We start from the raw sequence: 25,116 nt of genomic DNA, 5'->3' as shown, positions 1-25,116 counted from the left end.
ACAAAATTCTCACAGCTATTGGAAAATAATAAAAAAAAAAGTTTTGCTTTATTTTCCAATCTAAATAGGAGAGAAAATCTTCGAATTGTAACAAAAAATAGCGGTATTTTGTCCAACATCGCATCACCCCAATTGCGATAAATCGTAGCTTATTCTGAGTATATCAAATCGCTAAGTAATAGTGTTATTTATCGCACAAGTTTCAAAAAGTTTATTATAGATCTAAACCACTTTTAACTATAATTACTACTCTGTCTGAGTAATCCCATACTCAGAATACGCCATTATATTAGAATAATAAAATTGTTCTAAATTTTGTGAAGTTCAATTCCAGTTTTTATAATAATACAACAACGGAAAGTAATTGGATTTCTCTACCCAAAAAACATTGTTATTTTATTGTCAGTTGTTGAATGTCAACAGTGTTCATACATAAAGTCTAAACTGAAATGTCATATACATAACATGCGTGCACAATTAACATAAAAATAAAACATTGATTTGATTTTAAATGAGTAAATAGTGTGTCAGAAAATAATAGGAAAATAAAAAGTAAAATTAAAACTATAATTATTTTAAGTACAGCTAATTTAATAAAATGTAAGTACCTACATTTGTTGACAATATATCTATTGAAAATAAATCTAATATACATCCGAATGTAAGTTTAGTCTGTGGTGTGTAATGTTTATTTCGATAGTATAGTTATTTGGAAGATATAAATATGCACATTAATCTAATTTAGAATATATATGTACATAAGTAGAAGTTTATTGAAATACATAGTCACATTTATGTCTAATTAAGTAGTGCTTCACTTTAAAAAAAAATACTAACAAAATTGAAATGAAAATGAAATGAAAATTTATGTACGTATCTATGTATATAACATAACATGCATAAATAATTCAGAAATAAAAAAAAACTTGCGGAAATTAAAAGTTTAAACACTAACAAGCAAATTATAAACAAATAAATAGTAACAGAAAGCTACTCGGTATTACTAATTTTTTGTTATAAAATTTAATTGAACACTAATTTTATTATATTTTTAGATGTCTTGGAAAAATGCCGCTAAAGCAGGTCAAAGAATTCATAAAGAGCGACATCAACCCCATGAAAGAAGTCATTTGGGTTTGCTAGAAAAAAAGAAAGATTATAGGGAGAGAGCCAAAGATGCAAACGCAAAAAAAGATATTCTTCATAAATTACATAAAAAGGCTTTAAATAAAAATGAAGATGAATTTTTTCATCATATGATTAAATCTAAAATTAAAGATGGTGAACATCATGAATTGGAAGATGAAGAAAAAGATGTTGATTCTAAAGAACAGAAACTTTTAATGCAAACTCAAGATTTGAATTATGTGAATATGAAAAGAGTTATTGAAATGAAAAAAATTAAAAAAATCCAGGCAAATTATCATATGATAGATGCTGCAAATCATTTTAAGAATAAACATATATTTTTTGTTGATGATGAAGAGGAAGCTAAAAATTTTGATCCTGCAAAAGTTTTAGGAGTTGATTCTGAATCATTGAAAAACAAAACCAATAGAAAAAAAATTATTGAAAAGGAAAAAATCGAAGATGAAGAAGATACTGAAGATGAAGACATTGATGAAATACCAAACGACACTTTAAAAGTTTACAATGAATTGAAAAATAGAATAATTCGAGAAAAAGAGTTAAGCATAGTACAAAATAAATTACTAATGAAAAAAACTTTAAGACAAAAAAGATCACTTAAACCAAAAAAAATTAAAGCTGGCACTAAGACATCCGCCCCGGTATTTCAATTTAAATATGAAAGAAAAAAATAAAAAGATTGTTTTAATTATAAATACCTATATATATGTATATGTACATATAAACAAATTGTAATAATTAACTCTAAAAATAAATGAAATTTTAATTTTTACAAATTGTATGATTCTTGATTGAGCTTTCTTCTCTTTTTCAGCTTCATTTCTCAAATGTTCTAAATTTTTTAACTACCTAAAACCAAAGTTTATTTTATTTTTTTTCAAAAGTATTTTTTAATTTAAAAAAAAATAGGTCTTTATGGTCATTATATGATAATAATAGAACATTTCTTTCATAGTCAATTTATTAGTAAAAATTGATATTAAACTTTAATTTTCCAATTTGAAACTATTATATTCCATACACATGTATTTAAAAGTGTGTTCAAGTACAAGATAATTCTGTTTCCGTAATTAAACATTTACAAGTGAGTACTTGTGTTTAATTAAAGAGCATTATCAAGTTCAAAGGTGATAATTTTTCATTTTTTTTTAATTCAAATTTTTGTTTTTACTTTATTCTGCATAAATACAATATATTCACATGTATATATTTTTTGCAATTTTATACAATGTATTCTATTTTTTATTTTAATAAGAATTTCTATTTATCATATATCTCTTTCTAACATTTTGATTCTCATAAATATTGTAAAAAAAACATTGCAATTTGCAAAATAAAGTCTCTTGTTTTATAATAAAATTCTCTAATCACTCTTTAACATTTCACCCTCTATTCTCTAACCTAATACTCAATATTCCATATGATATGCATAGCTCAATTAAATTGTATCTACGTTATGTTTATGTACGATACAGAAATACTATATCTGTAAATATTATATTTTATCATAATACAATATTTACGTTTAGACTATTGATTAAACTTTACGTCGCTCAAAATCACAAAAATTTGTTTTTCATAAATAATAGTTCAAAAAATCAATTTTTGAGTAAACTAAATGATTGTTTTAAAATTATGGGCCCGAGAGTTGGTACGAGAGTAGGTTGAAGAAAGTTTTTAAGTATTAAAATTTACAATCGCAAATCTCGTTTTTTCCAAAATGTACACATACAAAATTTAGTTACCATTCATGCAGTTTGTTTAATTAAAAAAACATTATTGAAAAACTGATTAACATACTCGTACTTGCATATATCCAGTTAAAAAATATGAAAATTTTGATTTGAAAGTGAATAATGAAGAAGACTGAAAAATCGAGATACACAATCTCGCATTAAAGAAATTAAAATTAATAAGGTTTAATATTATGCTAAATATAACTTGCGATATTTAAAATAAAATAATTTCACAAAATAGATTTAAAAAATTAAAATATAAAAAAATGGGTATATATGTACTACAATAACATACATGTATTGCGAAGCATATAGTTTCCAAATCCTTATGTTATACTGAAAACGAAATGCTAAATCCAATATAATTATGTATAATTTTTTATAATACCAAAACGTTATAAAAATATCCTAAAATTTATTAGAACAACTAAATATCCTAAAGTTGATTAGAACAACTTTTTAGTGTATAAATAATTATTTGTTTGTGTATTTCACCTTCATCACATTATTTTAGAATGAATATATTGAACAATAAACATTCAGTTATTCATTGATTGCCTTAGAATTCAGAAGTGTTCGGGTCGGGTATTCGTACTTCTACAAAATTAATCATATACCGTCGTTTTTTTTATTTTTAATTTCTTTTTCTTTAAGATTTTGTTTTTCTTTGTTTTTTTATGAATAATTTTTACAAGCACGTATTTTATATAATAAATTTACTATATTGAAATAAATAATTAAATATTATTTTTTTTTTCCTGAGTTTTGCTAATAATTATTTAAGCAAATATTTATAAACTATACTTTTAATAGATTTTAAAATATATTTAGAAAACAAAAATAAAAAAAAAATTTATTTCTAAAAAAAAAAGCAAAAATTTAAATAGAAGGAAAAAAAATTATACTTATACATGATATTTTTTATTATTGTATAATTTCTGTGTCGTCATTCAAAGAACAATTTAGTAAGTGCAATAGTTTTAAAATCAATACTAAAAACACATATTAAGTATATTTTATTATTTTATAATGTTATATTCAATAAAAGTTATTATTAATTTTTCCAATCACAAATAAAGTTGAAAAGCATATTATATATGTACATACATATATGTTATGCTTATAATTATTAAAATTTTCAAAAAGTTCTAATTAAATCAAAATAAAAATTATTTGTAATATACTTATGCATATACTTACATATTATGTGTATATAAACATACTTACATATATACTACAAAATATTAGTAGGTTACTTTTTTCTTTAGAAAGAAAAGACTTTGGAATCAATGATAAAAATGCGGTTTGGGATTAAGATTATGACATAGAAATAAAATATTGAGTAATGTTATAAAATTTAAAAAAAAATAATATAGATAATAAACACACTTATAATTGAATATGAATTATAATAATAGAGTTGGTAATATAGCAAAAAAGTATAATAAATTACAAAAATAAAAATATAATTTAATTATGTGCATAATAAATTGCGAATTTCTTTTCTTTTTTAGAGAAAATACCGCTTTTAAAATTTTCCATAATATTCTTCTTTATAAAATTTGCCAAAAAAAAAAAATAACAGAATAAACTTAACACATCCAAACACATACTTACATATATAATGAATGTGATAAAAAATAATATTTCTATTAAATTAAATATAAGAAACGAAGCATAATATTAGTTTCACCTTTTTTAAGAAATTTTCAAGGTTATTGTAAATTATACACATAGTAGTATAACAATAATTCTCAATTTTTGTTTCCAAATATAAAAAATCATAATAAGGAAATAACTTATAAGAAAAGGATCGTGCATTGTTGTAGTTAAAGAGTATAAGAAATTTTTATATGATAAGTGCATGTGCACTGTTATACACCTGTATTTAATGCGATTTTTATACTGAATTCTACTTTGTATACGTAGTAAAGCCTTATAAATGAAATTGAACGAAATTGAAATATGGAAAAAAAAATTATATCCTGATTTTATTTTCATACCGGTTTTTAAAATATTGAAAATGAATTTTTTAAAGGTTATGCCTATAATAAGTATGTTATTTTTATTCACATTAATATAGACTAATAAAGCAATATTTTTCAAGTTTATTTCAAACATATAGTAAAGTAAAATTCTTTATACATATTTGAAAATAAGGAAAAGCAACTACGAGCTTATAAATTGTGTTTATGTATATACATAAATAGATTAATATTAATATGAATGAATGTAATTATTCGTGTATGTAATAAATATAAATATTTTGCCGGCAAAAAAATTATGCTAAACAATTATAAAGTGAAAATTTTGTAAATTAACTTTGCTAGGTACAATTATTTCTAATGCTAAAATAAAAAATGCACTGATTTGAATTACATAATTATTTTTGAATTTTGATTAAATAAAAGGTTTTATATGGAAATAATTTTTAAGACTGTGAAAAAGAATAACTTTTTTTTTTTGTCTGTAACGTACTAAACGTAATTTCCATCATATTATTATACTGCAATAATAGATTTTAAACTGGATTCATTGCATGCATGCAATTCGCAGTAAATGAAACAAATTCAAAGAATTTGAAATTTTTTATATCCGCAAATTTTATAAAAAATTTTAAATTTTGAGTCTGAAGGAGAATTAACAGTGTTGTCGCCCTTTTTTAACATAACATTAATTTTTAACTTTATAGTCAAGTATTTTCTTGTAATCGTAATTTTCTATAACATATTATATGTATGTAAATATGATATAAATTTGTTACAGCTATTAAAATTTTATATACATATATATTATTGCCGGTAATAAATGCACATATGCACAACAATAGATGCTGTGAATAATAAGAAATATTTTTAATACAAGATTTATGTATACGTACATAATATACATATATTATATTTTTAATGTGTATATTAAAAATAAAAATAAGTACCAAGTTTCTCAACTTAAATTTTTTAATATTTTTCTATTAAGGCACACACATTCATATTTTGCGGTTTTTATACCCTGCACTTCGTGAAGGGTATATTAACTTTGGTATATGGAGTTTGTAACTACTTGAACGAATCATCTGCGGTATGGACATATATATATATATTCTAGACATATTCTTGCTCAGCGTAAAATTCTGCGTTAATTTAGACATGTCCGTCCGTCCGATCGCACGATAACTCAAAAAGGAATAATGCAATCCACACCAAATTTTAACAAGTTGTTTCTTTTGTACCAAGGACGAATCCTATTGTAATTGGACTAATTTGAACAACGGGTTCGGGTAGCTGCGATACAACTCAAAGAGTTTTTGTATATGTGCGTCCAATTACATTCTACATACGCTCCAAAAATTTTAATGGGATGGCAGCATGGGTTCTGATGGCTACCCTATATAATATTCGGCAATACATTTTTATATTCATGAAACTTGGCAGTCGTATGTCCAATTATAGGTCAAACATATCAGTAAAGTTTCTATAGAATGGTTTCACAGGTTCGAGTAATTCCTATACAACAATGAAAGGTGCAGGGTATAATTCAATCGGTTTATACCGACTGAAATGTTTTTACTTGTTATTAATTTCTTTATTTTTTGTTTTTATTGAAAATGTTGTGCGTCATAAAAAAAAATTTTTGTGATTTTTCTATATTTTCATTTTATATACTTATTTATATACATATAAAACTGAAATATATCTATTATAATTATCTATAAAATATATTTCTTATCTTTGAAATTTCCACTTATTATACAAATTTTATTTATACTTTAATATAGTTAGTAGCTATATATTATTATTTTAATTTCAACTAAGTGTGTTTGTAAATGTTTATTGCTTCAAAAAAAAAAACAGTGTAGAAAGCAAGTGGAAATTTAATAACAATTTTGAAATAAGATCAAAGTGCTTGCATTGTAATTCTTTTTTAGCTTGGAAAATTATCAAAACAATCAATATCTACATATACGAGTACTTACATAGAATAAAATACAATAAAACATTGTTCAAATACTTGTTATGGAAATTTTTCAAACTAACTCTGTGATAAAAAACGAATTACGTATATATTTCATACGTAATTAATTGAGGACATTAATTATTATTTAAAGAGAATAAATTTTTTCTATCAAATTATCAGTGTATACATTATACATATATTAAAAATAAAATTTCGGATATTTTCGTATATTACTGTTTCCATATAACATTTTCCATTATCGTGTTCTATTAACAACAAAATGATATTACATATATGATGAGAAAACGAATAGCTTCACAGAGCAATGATCATATTATATACACGGATTTTTAAATTTTAAGTGTTGCACTAGTATAAAATTTATCATTGTATTAACTCAGATTGTGTAATTCTGATAGGGAAATCTAAAATATTTAAATTAGAAATGCATTTTTGAGTGTTGCAAAAATTTCAAAAATATGAAAATTTCGATAAAGAACGCTTTCAAAGGTATTAGCCAGTGTTATGATTTATTTAACCATAATGTATTAAAAGATATTTGGCCATTAAAATTCTTAAACAACAAAACTATTAAAAATCAATGAAAATTAGTATATTATTCAAAATTCGTATTAATTTTTCTGTTCAAAGAAACACTGATAACATCAACTATTGGCGATTAGCTTTAGGTACCGGAGATTTTGATCTTTGGTAACCGGCATCAGTCGGAAAGCTGGCCAAATATTGTTGGCGAGCCTTTATTATGTACTCAAAGCTTATAATATTTTTTAGTTATTTTTTTAAAATTTTAAATTAAATATTTTCCATTTGAAGAATTTTCATTGCAAATAGATTTAAACACTGTTTTTAGGTATAAAATTTAAAGATTACTTATTATAAAAGATTTCCTTAATAAGAATGAATGTTTTATTTTATTATAATAGGTGTTTCAGAAAATTGTATAATTCTTGTAAATATTTTTTATAAGCAGTATGTACATAATATGTATATGTATTTATAAAATAACATTACAAATTCTATAAATATATTAATATATATACGCACAAATAAATTGAAATCGATAAACATTTTTTTTTTAATTTTTAGGGTTTCATTAAAACGTTCTTTTGTCGTCGGGTAATAAATTTAGAACAAAACCGAAAAGAAAATACATAAATGTAAAAAACGAATAATATTTTTTGATTTAAGAAAGAAAATATGTACATAAACTTATAATATCAATAATTTTAAAAAAAAATTTCAATAATCGAAAAAAATCTGCAATTTTGCACTCAAAATTAATTTATCCTTTTAGATTTCAAAATAAAAAATTTGCTTTATACAATATTTATTAAATAATATATGCACATAGTGTAGGGTATAACGAAAACCAATTTTAAAATTTAAATAGTCTCTAGGGTATTAAAAATCTTATTTGATAAACTATAACACACTTTCACAAAATTACAATAGTTTCCTATCTTATATTGTTATTATTAAATGTCTCTATAAAATGAATATAATTTTTAAAAAATTTTATTAATATTAATAGTATAAATTATAATTATGATTCACATCAATAATTAACAATTACATACATATATACTAACACGCTTGAAAAATTTTTTAATATTGATAAATTAATAACTACCTTAATAAAAATTATCGCAATAATTTATAATTTTTATAACAACTCAACATATTTTAACGATTTTTAGTTGTATAATTGCGCGATGCTTAATTCATAAATTACTTTTTTGCTATATACGTATATAGAATACATATGTACATATAGAAATATCATACACCGTGACCCTATAATTATGCAAAATAATGTGACTTTCATTACTGATGATTAAGTGTAATTAATTATTTTGAAATTGCATCAAATAAAAAATTTAAGTGTAATTTTTTTTTTAATTTTCATTAAAATACATAAGTATTTCAATTAATTTATTATTAAAAAAACATTCGTATATAAATAAATATACTAAAAATAATTAAATATGAAAAAAATTATAAAGATTTTGCTTTATTTAATTAAGAGACATTAATTATAATTCAAAGCTGCCCTAAAATAACTAATAACATTTAAAAAAACGTTTGAACAAATCAGCATTATTAAACTATAATTGTTTTTGTTTAAAAAAATTTTTGAAGGTCAACATGCAAATTAAAAAATCAAAAATTTCATCATTTTTTTCAAGGACCTTTATAATAAAGTTAATAAACAAAATATTGCAATAGAATAAAAATTAAAAGCATAAAAAGTAATTTTTATAAAACTATTATAGTCAGAATATGAAATTGTGCTTCTCATAATTTCTATACTTAGTTCAGAATGTACGAGTATAATTTACTTACTCATACTGTTTTGAATTTTAATTTAAATTAAAAGAATCTTATAAAATTTGTATAATGCAAAAAAAAAATTTAGTATGTATAATATTGAAGGTTATCAATTCAAAAAACAAAATTATTGATATAAAAAAAAATGAAATTTCATATGAACAAGGGTTTGAAACATGTTTCGAATGAAATTTTGAAAAGATTACCGAAAAGTTCAATAAGCTTGGAAAGAATATAGTGGCCGAAATTATAATGTTTGTATAATTTTGTAATTTTTTATTATAATTTGATTATATATTGAGAATTTGGAAAAATTAGGAAAAAAATTCATGTACATGTAGACATACATATATGTATATAATTTTACGCATCACAACATTTTTCAAATTCACAAATTTTTGAAAATTCACAATAACGACTACGTTATAACCAATGCGTGCAATAATAATATTCACATTTCAAATAAACATAAATATTTATATGGAGCATTTGATGCAATTTCCATTTAATTTAATAGATTTAACATTGCAAATCTAATAGATTTAACATCTATTGCAAAAGTATTAGTGGCAAAGACTTATTAGAAACAATTGTACATTAACATTTAAATAAATGTTGTAGACATATTCAATCAGTACACCGGTTTTATGTATGTATGTATGTATGTACTTTTCGATTTTTTTTCTTTCCTCATTTATTCAAATATGTACTGACTCTTTTAAAAAATAAAAATTTAATTTTAAATAATTTATACATTACTGCTAATTAACTTTCTATAAACTGGTTCTACATACATAAGCCATTAATTATTATTGATATTAACTATTTACTATATATCATATTTATATACGGGAGAATGTGTTTGTATGCGGAATTCTTAAAATACAGTGTTGTCATTTAGAATATCAAGCGGAATAATTGAATGATAATAAGAAAATTACCATAAAAATTATTTTGCGGATAAATTCTAAGAACATATATATATATATATACTTTCATATATATATAAATACAAGTATACTTATGGATAAAGCGTACTTCAATTCAAACTTAATTAGTTTTTTAAATAATATTCAATGTTTAAAAGTTATAATTTTATACATCGTATAAATATCTAATTTTTTCGGCATTATACAAACATTTTTAAAATATGGTAAGAATTAAGTGACAATTGAAAAAATTATAATACAAAATATAATTTAATTATACAAGACAAGAAAATTTATATTTTAAGTGAAGCTAACTACTTAATATAACACTTATTCTAACACTAGTAATCATAAAATGATAGAAAATTTTCTATTGTTTTACTTTTTTATAAGCCGTTGTTAATTATGAAATTTGACTGTTTGCGCCATAAATATTATCATATCGCAAATTTAATTTTAAAAAAAGATGTGAAATTATTATAAAACACCTATATTTATAGAACTTATTGCTTATTATGTAATTTTGTAGCATAACTTATTATTGCAAAATAATTAAATGATAAAATAAAATTTTATACCTTAAAATAAAGATATTTAAACTTTTCTAATAACAAAGCAGGTAAGGAACGCACCCTATGAGAATTTGCAAGTTTTTTACTTGAAAAAACATGAAATTATTTTTATTTGTCAATTAAAAACTAGGCGTTTGGTTATCTTTTATTTTATTCAGAATAAATATGTTTACACAATGTGTAATAAACAAAGAATTTTTTTCTTATCAAATTCAATAAAAAAACAAAACATTTAAAAGCGCAATAATTTTACGCAATATACGTCAATATACCACAAAAATTTACTAATCATATTTTTAGCGACTGCTAAAAAAAAATTCGAAAATTTTTTAACATTAAACAAAAGACTTTTAATTTATTGTGATAAAAAGTATTACAAAATATTTTTGGAAAAAAAAGTTTCACAAAAGTAAAATCCATGATTTAATTAAGCTGTTATACATAAGCGTATAGACAATCTGAAGGTATCATATGACTGATTCTTAGGTCTTATTCTAAATAAAGACTAAAATAGCTTATAAAATTAATACTTAATCAAATTTTAATTTAATTAAAAGTAAAATTTATGATAATTTTAGAATTTGAGACAAGATTGAAAATTTAGTGTAACATAAAAATTAGTGCCCCTTCAGCAGATTTCGATGCCTTCCATCTCCAAACTCAAGAGCATTAATAGTATATCTTTATACATAAATATGATAATATTGAATACACATAATAACGACTATACATACATATGAAATATAAATAAGTACATATATTTAACACAATACACAAATTTAACAGAAATTGCACATCAGTGCTAATTGTTAATGAATTTGAAAGCGACAGCATAAAATAAAAAAAATTTTTTTTAGCGACCGCGTTGCACATAACAAGGGAGGCGATGTGATGGCATGTAATTTCGCATGTCAAGTTTTCTTTGGAAAAGCATTGCTCAGTGTTAGGGAAGCGTAAATAAGAGATGTCTTTACTGTGGCCCTATTTAAATTTTTGGGCATTTAAAGAAAGTTATCAATCAATAAGAAACTAATTTTTTGAAATTGAATATTTTCGTTCGGTTTGCTTCCGGAAGTAATTGACGAACTTTTCATGGAATTGGGATGGCATATGTTAACTAAAATCTTACTAGCGTCCTCAAAAGTTAAAAAAAATATTTAAAGGGTGTTTTCATAATCTTATTCAACACTTCCGCTAAACTAGACAATACTCCTTGCGATCGTTCATGTGTTGATCACATCAAATTTTTTTTACTTGTTAACATGCTAAAAACTTTTTTGATAATTTTTAAAGTTTTATAGTTGAACTGTTACTATATTATATGCTATAAATGTAACAAACATACATGTGTATATATAGTTATGCTATATAAAAATAAATTATGTCGTATTATAAAGGGGAAGTATCTTACTTACTGTATGTATGTAATAAATGTAGTTCTCCGTAATTTAAATTTAAATTATCTATACATATACATTTATAACAATATAAAGTGAATTGTGGCATGCATCAAATATCATAAGCCAATTCATGTTTTAAATGATATTCAAAGCAGTCTCAAACAACAACCTATATGACAAAAATCGCAATAAGTGCAATGCATAATTTATTTAATAATACAAAATCTATAGATTTAATTTTTTTATCTTGAGAAAATTTAATTTTAATATATCACAAATTATGAACAATTTACGAGTTTAACAAAATTTAAACAAAAAACAGTGCATAAAATCTTAGTTAAAAAATAAAATTTTTTTTTTAAATTTATATAGGTTAATTACCTATATTGACATGTACCGGGTCAGTTTATACATATTTACATTTTCAAGTGTACAGACTTACATATATAACATACAAAAGATGAAAATGTGTTCAAGTTCAAATTGTATCAAAAATTTCTTCTGATAGGAAATTTTTAAGATTCCAGTTTTCGACGCTCTCGAGTTTCTTTTCAATTTAGGAGATAAAGATTACAAAAAAAAATATATTTTATTCGCAATGTAAGGAAATACAGTGATATTTAAATTATTTTCTTTATAAAATTTCGTGATATTATATTTCGGTGCATTCAAAATTTTTTATGATGGTTTTCGTAATACATAATATATAGATTATTTTAAGTAGATATACAGGGTGTTTCGCGTAAAGTGTTAAATAATTTCAGGAATGACTTTTTGATCAATTTGCAGCAATAAGGGGGTAGATGCAGAATATACTGGTTTTCGAGCTACATCCTGTTGAAAAAAAGATATTAGATTTTTCCTGCATTTAATTCAATTGATCAAAGAATCATCCCTGAAATTATTTGCTACCCTATACGAAACACCCTGTACGCATAGTTTAATAAATTATTGCATGTAAAATAAATATTTTTTATACGGAAACATGTGCAATAAATAAAAATTATAGGAATTTATTTTTTAACACCAAATAAATATTTAAATCTATAATTATGATTGAAATGATAAAAATTTAAAAATCACAATATTTAATTTTTAAAGCAATGCATATTAAGTATGTGCCATAATAGGAAATACCATATAATGTATCAATATACAATGTATATTATGTCTACATTAATTTTTATGTGTAAATATACTAAAATTTAAAAAAAAAATCCATACAGTAAAATGAACAAATAATATTATCACGTATAATAACATTTATTATTATTTAAGTACATGATATAATTAAATAATTAACCAATTATTTAAAAATTTCTTAAATTCTTATAATTTACCTAAGATATTTGTAAAACATTGTATTCAAATAAAGTCTTATCATTAGTTCAGACATTTTAAATCATATTCTATATTAAATATAAATAACTAAATTGTCATATTATTGTATAATAAAAACTACTTTATATAGACTTAATTATCTATATATATACCACAATAGATTAATTTAAATTTCTTTTACTTTAATTATATAGATAAATAAGACGTTATTATATAAAAATTTTAAACAATATTAAGTAAATTATAAAATTTTAAAATCTTATATAAAAAAGTTTATAATAATTATTCAAATTGTCTCAAAAATATTTCGTATTTGAAAGTGGAATTATAACAATATAATTACTATTATACAGTTAAATATTATTTTATTATTGTTATACGCGCCGTCAAAAGAACGTTATCATAAATTTTTTGGTAAATATTATATAACAAAGACTAATTTTAATTCAGTGTTCATTAAATAGTTCCTATATGCATATAGTAAAAATTAAATAAAAAAAATTTAATAATATTTAATTTCTATTAGAATAAGTACCAATAAATATCCTTTTAATATCTATCAGAATAGATGCCGATAAGGAAATCTCTTCTTAATTATTTGCTTAAGTTAGTAATAAGAAAATAACTGTAATACTTCATTTATAATATTATTAAAATTATAAATAAAGTTTTGCAATTCCAATAATAAAGTCCAAATAAATATTCTTTAATCTTTATTAAATTAAATCTATTAAACCGTTTAATTTACGTTATTTAAAAATTTTTAATTCTTTTATGATCTTATATAAATATAAAAAATAAAAATCGCAGTAGCTATAACATTATCAATATCTATTTATATTATGACGTTATCACGTTATTTTATGGATAAATTTTCACAATTAAACAAATTTTAAATTGATAAAAAATTGCTTATCGGAAAAAACCCAAATGCAAATAAATTATTATTTATACTTCTTACACACTCTTGTAAATATATAAAAGGCAATAATATCTTAATTGATTACAATGTCAATAAAACTCAATATATTTATTAAGAAAAAATAAAAAAAAAAAAACAATTTTTCAGAAAAAATCATATAAAAATTTAATACATTTATTATTTGTCATAAATTTTCCATATGGGATTCAAAAAAATACATATCAAAATATGTATGTAATTTACTTATGCATATGAAATAAATTTTAAAGTGTGAACATAAGATTCCTTCGAAATTCAATAGCTATATGATGTGTTATACACAATGTGTTTTCGTTGCTATATACAGGGTGGAGAAGGAATGTGTGTCTAGATATATCCATTTTCGAGCTACAGTCTGTTGGAATAAAAATGTACCAGATATTTCCTGCATATAAATAAATTCTTAATACTTTGGAACCATGCATCGAAGAGTTATCATTAGGGGCTTGTTTTACACTAATTAAAGAAATAATTTTTGATCTTACAATCAATTTGATCTGAGCCAAAGTTCTAGAGATAAAGGTCGTCAAATCAGAATTATTGTTTTTTAAATTTTTTTTAAAAACTCGAAATTTCTCAAAAATTAATGTTATTTTTTTTTTGTTTTTTTTTTGGATGCGCTACAATGAGATCTGAAAGTTAACCCATATAACATTTTCCTCTGTCTCTCATAGTGTTTTAAAAGCATGTGGAAAATGCATAATTAAAAATTGTAATAAAATGTAGTAAAGATACACTAGTGATAATATAGTTATTTTATTAATTCATATATATGTATGTACATTCAATGGACAAAATTATTTTATACTAAAACAACTGGCTAAAATAATTTAATTATATAATATTAATAACATAGTTATGTACTATTTTGGACCTTGTACTTTAGCAATCCATCAGAGTTAAAGGCTCATATGACACACGTTTTGATAATTTAATTCGTAGTCAATTTTAATTCCCAATTGAATTCTTTAAGTGTTTTAATTTAATTCCCAATTAGTTATAAAAAATTTCATACGTAAATGCTATTAATAATTACCTAATTGTAAAACAATCAAAAAGATTAAAAGTTTAGCCGAATTATAAAAAAATAGCACAATTATACAATTTTAAATTATTTATGTATGCATACGAGTATTATATAACTGGACTTTAGTATGTATACACATATAACTAGAGAATACTGTTAAAAGTTTCCTATAAATTTAGAAAAAAACTAAAAGGCAGCGCCTGTTCGCTTTGACAATTTTTCCTTATTGGTATTTTCCAGTTCATACAATATACTTACTTGCGTTCTTATCATTTTATCTTTAACATTATCTCTACATTCATACTTGTATGTTTTATTTGTTATACAAATAATCTTAAGTCGATCCACTTCACAGAAAATTTAGTTTTTTTTTGTACAAATTAACACTAGCTATACCAACAAAGCTTTAAAATTTTTTACATTAATTTTTTTCTCTCAATTACTACCATTATCTACCCGGCTTACTATAATAATTTTCTGCTATTATGGTTGTAATTAATTTTTTTTTTAATTTGCTTCCTGATATTTTGATAATCACAATAATAATTATAAAGAAAATAAAAGAAAAAAATATTGAAGATTATTAATAAGCACGTGATATTGAAATAATTTGCAATAAAAAAAAGTAACATGCATGGATAAATAAAAGTAAAAGAGTTTAAAAAGTAGCTTTAGCTATTAAAAGATTCGCACGAGCACAAATTCCCTTACCTTCTGATAAGTACATAACATACGTTAAGTATAATTTTTCACGAGAAATTCACTTCTTTACTAAAAGTTGACAACGCAATGTCAATTTTTAATTTTTAGTCAAATGATTTATTATTTTATTTATTAAAAATTCATACTATTTTTAATTTTCAATACTAAAAAAGCATGATAATTTTTTATTACCTTTGTATTAATAAACCAGAATTATTGGATAATTTTCATTATTTATTTTAATAACTAGGACGAATCAATAAAATTTAAATATGTACATATGTGTACATGTGTGCATACATCTGCTTTATGATAACAGTTAATCAATAATCCGATCAAAAAAATTCTAATATCAAAATATGAAAAAAAATATAATAAATATATTTTAGAATATATTTCTGTTTAAAAAATTCTAGATTAGTCTAGATTAGTAAAAGTATTCTAGAAGATTATGAAAATGCGTTTTGAATGCTTCTTTACAATTTTAAGGACACTAATAAGCTTTTAGTTAACATATCTAGAAAAATGTGAATTTGGCTCATAGTAGAGTTTCATTTTGTACTGTCCGAATTATGCGAAAACTTCGTCAGTAACTTCTGGTAACAACCAAAATTCAAATTTTAAATTTCAAGAAATTTCATCAATTCGTTCCGTAGATATGGCAAAAAATGTAAAATCGGCCACCAGATCAGTTTCCGAGCCGTGATTAAATTTCAATGAAATCGGTTAATTATTTTTCGTTATACACGCAAAAATGTATATTTGGCCCGTAGTAAACGTCCAGTTGCTGGCACCTGATTTCTTCCGGTTCCCGGAGTTAAGATGTTCCCGGATGGTCGAATCAAGCTTATATACGAATTTTCAAGTAAATCTGTTGAATATTTTCTTCAAAATGATCAAAAATATAAAACAGGCCCATTAAAAGGTCCCGTTCCCGAGGCCTAATATACCCCAAAAGTTGATCAATCCATGCTATAATCGAAATAAACTTACATATAAAATTTCACCAAAATCGGTTCAGCCGAACTTGAGATTCACGCATGCACACGCGGATCGACAGACGGACAGGTTGCTAAAAATAGTTTATTTACGCTTCTCTACCATGGAGAAGTGCGTTCCTACAGAAAGCTCGATATGTCTCGATCACATCTATTGCCATCACATAACCTTCCTTATTGTATACACAATACGGTTTTACCGATACGCTAAACAAAAGGCAAAAAGTTTAAACGATTATTTAAGATTTAGTTTTACAGCCCATATACTTAAAAATGTCATCTATCTTTATAATAGATCTCGTTTTCTCAACAAATTTCATGATTAAGTTAATTCAAAGAAATAAATACTTTAATAATCAAATCTAAATAACGGTTTGAAATAGTTAGATAAATATGTATGAGTATAATGGTATTATTAATTTCAATAATAAAGATGAAAAAATATAAAGAGAAAAATTTTTACGGTATAAAAATATTTGTTAATCATAACCGATGATTAACATAATACAAAGTAATCCAAAATTAGGTTCGGTTTGGATAATTCTAACAAATGAAACAACTAATTCGGATTTAAGAGTTTAGCCTTGTTGCCACAGAGCTAAGTTTAAGAAAAAGTTGAAAGTTAGTTCAAAATCATATAATTAAAGTTGAAAAATATAAATAAAATGTTGAAGATTTTACAAAATAGAAATACGAGATTACTAAATTATTGAATTGCCAAGATGCTAAATTCACATTATAATTTAAATAAATTTTGACATCAGTGATAAAATAGGTCATAAAGCAATTTTAAATGAAATAGTCTCATAATTATAATTTCAAAAAAGTTTTAAACTTATATTTCAGTTTATGACCATATACCACTCTACAATAAATTATTATTTGTTGACACAACAATAATCATTAAATTAATAAAATGTTTTCAGTGTCAATTTTTTTTAATTTTTTTTTTATTTTTTTTTAAATTAAATTGTCTAATTATTATTTTAGGAGTTCAGTACTTTAAGAGATTTGGAGAACAACAAAAATATTAAAATATTCAACTTAAATTTTTTAATATTTGTGTATGAATTGTGTACAAGTTTTGTGCTTAAATATAGCAAATTATTTCAACTACATTTATTCTTAATTGTTTTAATTAAATAAATATTCTTTAGTTAATAATTTTTTATTTGTGATACATAAGAATATTAATATATGATTATAGATCATTTTTTAAGAATTTACAATATAAATTAATTGATCGTAACTCAAATACAAACAGTAGATTTTCAACGAATGTAAACAAAATATTCAATTATTGCAATAGAATAACCCCATTAAAAGCTATTCTTGAGCTAAAAGTTTATTATAGTATTTCGTGTATGACAATCTTATTATTATATTGTTTAATATTTTGTTGCATTATATGATTGCATATTTTAATAAAGACAGTTTCTATATAAGAAAAAATATTATTACAGATATACGTACGTAAAACATAGCTAACATACATGAATATTAATCTCAAAATTAAGAAAATCGGATAATTACATTGAATATAGTGTGATGTTGTTGAATTGTTTACAGAAACGGAGGAAATCTTTTGGAAAATCAATTATAATAATATTAAAACGACCATAACCTTATACTAACGGTCTTAAATAGTTTAACATATAATAATAATTTTTTAATTAATTTCAAATATCTTATATTATTTTTCAAAGTTTAATAACCTTACATAACCTTAAAAAACTAAAAAGTTACATGATTATTTCTTTTTAACAAAAAATATCACATACCCATGTACCATATTATTATTTTTTGAATTTTTGCCAAATTTCAATATTATCGTCTCCATTTTATTTTTGGTTTGATCATTCTCACACTATTGTGAAATAATTTTTGTTTTTTTAATTTATCTTTACGACAATTTTATTTCATTTAATTTAAAAATGAAAACACAAAAAGCTCATTTTTACATATTATATATATACGTATGTACATATGTGTATATGTTTTTAAACTTTAATTGAGGAAGAATATTATATGAAAAACGAAAGTCCTCTACCAATTTATTATTAGAGCAAATTACGTATTACAATTCTATTTAAACTACATTTTCAATAAAACATACATATTTACATGCATACAAACATTATAGAGGTTATTTAACGTATTTAGGAAATTTTTTAAAAACAATAATATTATGTTGTTGTATTCGAAAAATATGTGGGAAATTTTAAAAACTTTATAATTCGAAAACAAAGATTTAATTAAAAATCCTTTTTCTTTGTGTATAAGTTGTTGACAATAATTCCATCACCACGAGAGGTGGTGCGTTTGAGAAGATATGAGTGAATAATATTATAAAATATCTTAATAAAAATATAATTAAAATTTTGCATAAATCTAATAACTATTTACAACTATTGTGAAATTGTAATTATATATTAAAATTTATTTGTAAATTTATTAATAAAAATTAATAATAATTTTTATAAACCTTAAGAGTTTAAAACCTTAAACCTTAAGAATTAAAATAATTAATAAATTTATTTCAATCTATTATTTACTATAATTTTAATTTTATAATAAATTTTTCAATTTTATTACAGGTGAAAATTTAATATTGCACATACATTACTGAAGTGGTATTTGATGCTAGTAAACATGAAGATTGATGACATCCTTTAAGTACATTGGAATTTACATGAAAAGTCTATAAAATAAGACACCAAATTTTCAAAATATATTGAATATTTAAAAATTCAAATTGAAGACACGAAAAATGAGTAGGAATAGTGTAAACAATTATACATATATATTACATTATAATATAATAATAATTATTTGAAAGATACATATATACGTTATTTCCGTTCATTTAAGATAAAACAAATTTGTTTTATCTTAAATGCTTGCTGACTATTGTTTTTATTACATAAGTTTCCTATGCATGCCATCCATATTCTTTTATTTCTACAATAACGATTTGACAAATTTATTGCAGTTTTAGGTCCCATAACATTATTATATTTTTCCAATTTTTTATGCTGCAATTTCCCATTTTTCCCTCTGTTTTCCTTTAAGATTCGCTTTAAAATTACTTAAACTTACCATTTAGTAAATATTTAACACTTTACTGTTTGAGGAAAGATAATTTCATAAACCAAAAAGGTTTCCTAACTTTATAATTTCAGAATTTAATTTTTTCTTAAACCTAACAAAACTCTATACTTAAAAGTGATTAATTACACATAACAAGAACTTAATCTGAAATTTATTAACCCTTTGTTGCATGACTTTTTTTTGTTTACCACAAAAAAAATTATTTTTAAATATATTTTTACTTGCACATTGCAAAATTTTGTTATATGATTTTATAAAAAATTAAGTACTACTTGATTTTGTAAAGGAATAGTTTTAAAGGCAGACAACGTAATTAATGGCATGTACACACACACATATATGTATGTGCTTGTTAATAACATATTACAGATTTACTAATAATATGCAATACGTTAAAATCTCGTAAAGATGCAAATTTAAACTTATATGCCTTATACATATATGCTGCACATTGCAGAAGTCGGTGAACTAAACTTGATTTGAGAACGTTTCATTGGAATAAAAATTACAATTTTTTTATATATATGTATTTAGTTATATAAGCGATATAAATTACTAGATCTCAAATTTCTAATTTATTTTTATAAATTTTTTTTTTACTTTAGCTGACGAAAAACCAAAATCCTTGCCAAATTATTCTATTAACCGTAAAGTACTTACACAAGAGGCTGTTATTGAAGAGACAAGCTATGAAACACGTTACAAAACCATTCCAGCTGTACTTAAAAATTATTGTAGAAGTTTTAATTGTATAAAATTATTTCGTGGATTAATACCAATTTTAGAATGGCTGCCAAAATATTCATTCAAAAAAAATTTAATCGGTGATATAACTTCCGGAATCACAGTATCTGTGATGCAAATACCTCAAGGTATGGAAAATTTCAACTATTATAACAAGACTATTATAACAAGACTAAATTATTCTTATATAAAAAAAAATAAGAGCCAAATTAAAGTCGGCAACCGTATTAATCAACTATACTAACTACATTTTACTTTTTAGGGATGGCTTATGGAATGTTAGCTGGTGTTGAAGCAAAAGTAGGACTTTATATGGCGTTCTTTCCAGTTTTAGTTTATATGATTTTTGGTACATCACGCCATATATCAATAGGAACATTTGCTGTTATAGCTCTTATGACATTGAAAGCAGTCCAAACGCATAGTTCAATTGACTCTTTCTTAATCAGCAATTCAACAAACATAATATCAAATGGCGATGTCGATTCACAAGAATTCTACAGTCCTATTCAAGTTGTAACAGCACTTGCAATTGCAACTAGCATAATTCATGTAAAATTATTCGTCTTCCCCTTGTTAATTTGATATTTACTTGTTTCATTCATTTTCCAGTTAGTAATGGCTATATTTAGACTTGGAAAATTATCTTCGCTCCTTACTGATCCACTTGTTAAGGGCTTTACGACAGCAGCAGCTTTTCACGTAGTTACTAGTCAACTTAAAGATGTCTTTGGTATTACAATACCAAGATTTAAGGGTGCATTTAAAATAATATACACTTTAATAGCCGTCATAGAAAATATATCTGAAATTAATGTGGCAACATTTGTATTTTCAATTTGTATAATATTTTTTATGATGATAATGAATGAAGTGGCAAAACCTGCGCTATCAAAACGATGTAAATTTCCTTTGCCCGCAGAATTTATGGCTGTGCTAGGTGGTACTTTAATATCAAAATATTCAGGTTTAACAGAAAAATATAGTATAGTAGTTGTTGGAGAAATTCCAGTTGGTTTACCAGAACCATTTTTCCCACCACTAAAATTAATTAATAAATTGTGGATTGATGCAATAGCTATTTCAATTGTAAGTTTTTCTGTTGTTATATCAATGGGGTTATTATTTGCTAAGAAACATGCTTATGAGATAAAACCAAATCAAGAGTTAGTTGCACTTGGTCTTGGTAATCTTGTTGGTGGATGTTTTTCCTGTATGCCAATGTGCTGTTCCTTATCAAGATCATTAATTCAAGAGCAAACAGGAGGTGAAACACAAATATCCTCATTGATTGCGGCCTTGCTAATTTTATTAATATTATTGGTAATCGGACCATTTTTTGAAACGTTGCCAAGAGTAAGTTTTAACAAAAATCTATCGTGATTTCTTCATTACCAATTATTATATATTTAAGTGTGTTTTGGCTGGTATCATTATTGTTGCGCTTAAAGGAATGTTTATGCAATTTAAGGAAGTTAAAACTTTTGCGAAACAAGGGAAAATGGAGTTATTTATATGGTTAATAACATTTTTTTCTGTAGTCATAATCGATTATGATATTGGGTAAGTTTAACAAAATTATGTTTTTATAACATGAAAATCTAGAATTAAAATTTCATAGTTTGGCAATTGGAATAATTGTGGCTACAGGTGCCTTTTTTTTGAAAAGTATCAAACCTTACTATTGTTTGATGGGAACACTACCGTATTCAGAAACGGGCGTATATGTGTGTTTGGATCGTCATAAAAATGCAGTGGAGCCTGCAGGAATAAAAATTGTTAGTTATTCACACATATGTATTTAATTTAACAAAATGTTCATATTATCATTTTGAAAAATATTAACTTGATTAATTATTTATTTTTTTCCTACTTTCAATTTGCAGTTTCATTATTCTGGTTCATTAAATTTTGCTACTATGAGCGGATACAAAAAATGTTTATTTAAATCAATTAAAGTAAACAGTACTCAAATTCGAAGAAATAGTATGCTAGGACCAACCGAAAGGGATAATTTTTTACCATCTTTCCAAACACTGGTTATAGATTTAGCGGCAGTTGGTCATTTAGATGTAGCTGGTTGTCATGTGTTAACAGATGTATTAAAAGAAATGGAATTAATTGGTGTAAGACTATATTTAGCAGCTCCATCAGATCGTGTTTATGACACTCTAATACATAGTATGGCTTTAGGAGAAGGTCCATTTGTGATATTACCAACAATTCATGATGCTGTTTTATTAGGAACTGCTTATCATAATACGTGACAAGAACAAATACTTAAAAAAATTTACTTAATATTTCCCTACTTAAAATTTTTTGTAAATTAAGCTTTACAAAAATATAGTAGATCCGTGTTTATACTTTATTTCATATTATTGTTAATATTAATGTTACATAGTATTTAGAAATTTAAAAAATGTAATAAATTTATTAATAAGTAAAGTTTTGTTACAAAAAATAATTTAAAATGAAGCTGTTACAGTTTTGAACAAATTGTATGGAACAAAATTATTGATAAAAGAAAAAATGTACGTTTGTATTATTTATAATAAATTAAAATGAAGCGTTCGTTTTTATTAATCTCTATGCCAAGAAAATTTTAGAATAGGTACCAGTACGTATTGTTCAATACTTTTGTCAAAACAATTAAAATGCACGAAGTACAAAATACTTCCGCTATTAATTATTTTCTATTGCTATTGTTAAAAAAATTAATTTACATTTAGTCGGTCAAGTAGATTCAATTGATTTTATAGCCACAATATTTAATTTTTACAATATTGGGCCAACTAAAATAACCCGCCAGTAAATAGTGCCTGATTGAGCTTTTTCTTTTCTTTATATGTAGGGTGGTTGAGACTCTAAATTAGGTAGAACATTCGAAACAGGGTATAATATAGGATAGAATATAAAAAGTCGCACAAAAAAATAACAGCGATTTTCCTTTTTTCGCATTCCTTCACGAATGACAAAACCTCAAAATTGATGTTTATAAAAAACCTTCAATTATGCCCTTCCAGCAAAAAAGAGCGGAACAGATATCCAAATCTATGCATTTATTTTAATGCTCATTAAATTGCCCTTCCAGCTGTGAACCATCTTTGTCAAAGATTTTTTTAGTTTGTAAATATGTAATGTCCAAAATCAGAATTTTTAAAAAAGTTTTTAACTCATATAACGTACAAGTTACTAACTTATTGATTTTTTTTACTTGAAGTAAATCTTCCTTCGCTGATACTGAACTTTTTTCTTATTTTTTAAGATAATTTTTTTTAATGAACAATAGGATTCGAGTTTATGAAAAAAAAATAATTCGTTAAATTTTGTCAAAAACCATCAGACACTGAAAGAAAAAACTACATATTGTGAACATGAGCAAGAAATATTAAAAATTGACATGAAATCTACCTTCACATTTTGTGTGTCTTCCTTAATATGCATTTAAAAAACTGTTTTGATTATCAATTTTAAATGTGATTTGTAATTTGGTTGGTAACTAATAGGTTAATAAGGATTAATTAACGTTTGAAAGATACTGTTGTTTTATAATTTTCAAACGTAAAAACTACATTACTATCCATATAAATGGTAAAGACGTTTTTTAAACGGTATATGTATGTATGTATGTAATATTTTGAAAAACGTATTTTTTTATTTTACGCATTTTATAACATCGTTCTTTTACGTAATATTTCATTAAAAAATTTGTTGCCAGCCTTACTTTTTTTATACTAGTAAAAATTTCTGTATGTCATACTGTAGGTATGTTAGTATGTACGTAAAATAGTACAAAAAAAAAGAAGTATTCAAGAATAATTTCTCGAGAAACGTGTTCTTTTTTAAATTAGAAAGCATGAAAAATTAAATTTATAATGTATTCGTATAGGGTTAAATTAGATTGCACTTTTAAATAATAGCATAATATGAAAAAAACAAGCAAAACTTTAAATTTATTTGATTTAGGAAATAGTTCTTAAATAAATTAAATTAACAATCAAATAAACAAGAAAGCCAATGATGCATGAATCTATAAACCAAACATGATAACCATGGCAGCATGTTAATGTATACACATATTATAAACTTAAATATATGTGCACATACATGTGAACATTTCCTCTTGAATAAAATTTTCTTTTC

General features: G+C 23.4%; 2 protein-coding genes across 5 annotated transcripts; both read left to right on the top strand.

The window, feature by feature from the left end:
• The first annotated feature begins 443 nt into the window (after positions 1–443).
• LOC129610148 (prestin) lies at positions 444–23,491 on the top strand. 4 transcript variants are annotated; one of them, XM_055522552.1, is made up of 8 exons: positions 444–600; positions 19,716–19,892; positions 20,835–21,101; positions 21,236–21,525; positions 21,586–22,329; positions 22,388–22,536; positions 22,595–22,751; positions 22,860–23,491. In XM_055522552.1, the coding sequence occupies exons 2-8, from the start codon at positions 19,889–19,891 to the stop codon at positions 23,238–23,240; spliced, it is 1,992 nt and encodes a 663-aa protein (XP_055378527.1). In that variant the 5' UTR covers positions 444–600; positions 19,716–19,888; the 3' UTR covers positions 23,241–23,491. The 4 variants fall into 4 exon arrangements, with proteins under 4 accessions (XP_055378527.1, XP_055378526.1, XP_055378529.1 ...); XM_055522551.1 differs by lacking the exon at positions 444–600 and adding an exon at positions 3,475–3,850; XM_055522554.1 differs by lacking the exon at positions 444–600 and adding an exon at positions 3,475–3,850 and having other exon boundaries at positions 19,716–19,903; positions 22,860–23,490.
• On the top strand, positions 693–1,925 carry LOC129610149 (probable U3 small nucleolar RNA-associated protein 11). Its single transcript, XM_055522555.1, has 2 exons — positions 693–997; positions 1,056–1,925. The coding sequence occupies exon 2, from the start codon at positions 1,056–1,058 to the stop codon at positions 1,821–1,823; it is 768 nt and encodes a 255-aa protein (XP_055378530.1). The 5' UTR covers positions 693–997; the 3' UTR covers positions 1,824–1,925.
• Positions 23,492–25,116: the final 1,625 nt, after the last annotated feature.

This window comes from Condylostylus longicornis, unplaced genomic scaffold (genome assembly GCF_029603195.1).
Source record: "Condylostylus longicornis isolate FDR11 unplaced genomic scaffold, ASM2960319v2 ptg000044l, whole genome shotgun sequence".
Taxonomy (NCBI): Eukaryota; Metazoa; Arthropoda; class Insecta; order Diptera; family Dolichopodidae; genus Condylostylus; species Condylostylus longicornis.
This window is presented reverse-complemented; position numbering and strand designations above follow the sequence as displayed.

What these genes read in the sequence shown, in the direction of transcription:
- LOC129610148 (XM_055522552.1), top strand. An exon ending in TTGCAACTAGCATAATTCAT is followed by an intron (nt 21,526 to 21,585) that starts GTAAAATTATTC and finishes TTCATTTTCCAG; the next exon opens with TTAGTAATGGCTATATTTAG. An exon ending in TTTTTGAAACGTTGCCAAGA is followed by an intron (nt 22,330 to 22,387) that starts GTAAGTTTTAAC and finishes TATATATTTAAG; the next exon opens with TGTGTTTTGGCTGGTATCAT.
- LOC129610149 (XM_055522555.1), top strand. Translation starts at nt 1,056, where the DNA reads ATGTCTTGGAAAAATGCCGCTAAAGCAGGTCAAAGAATTCATAAAGAG.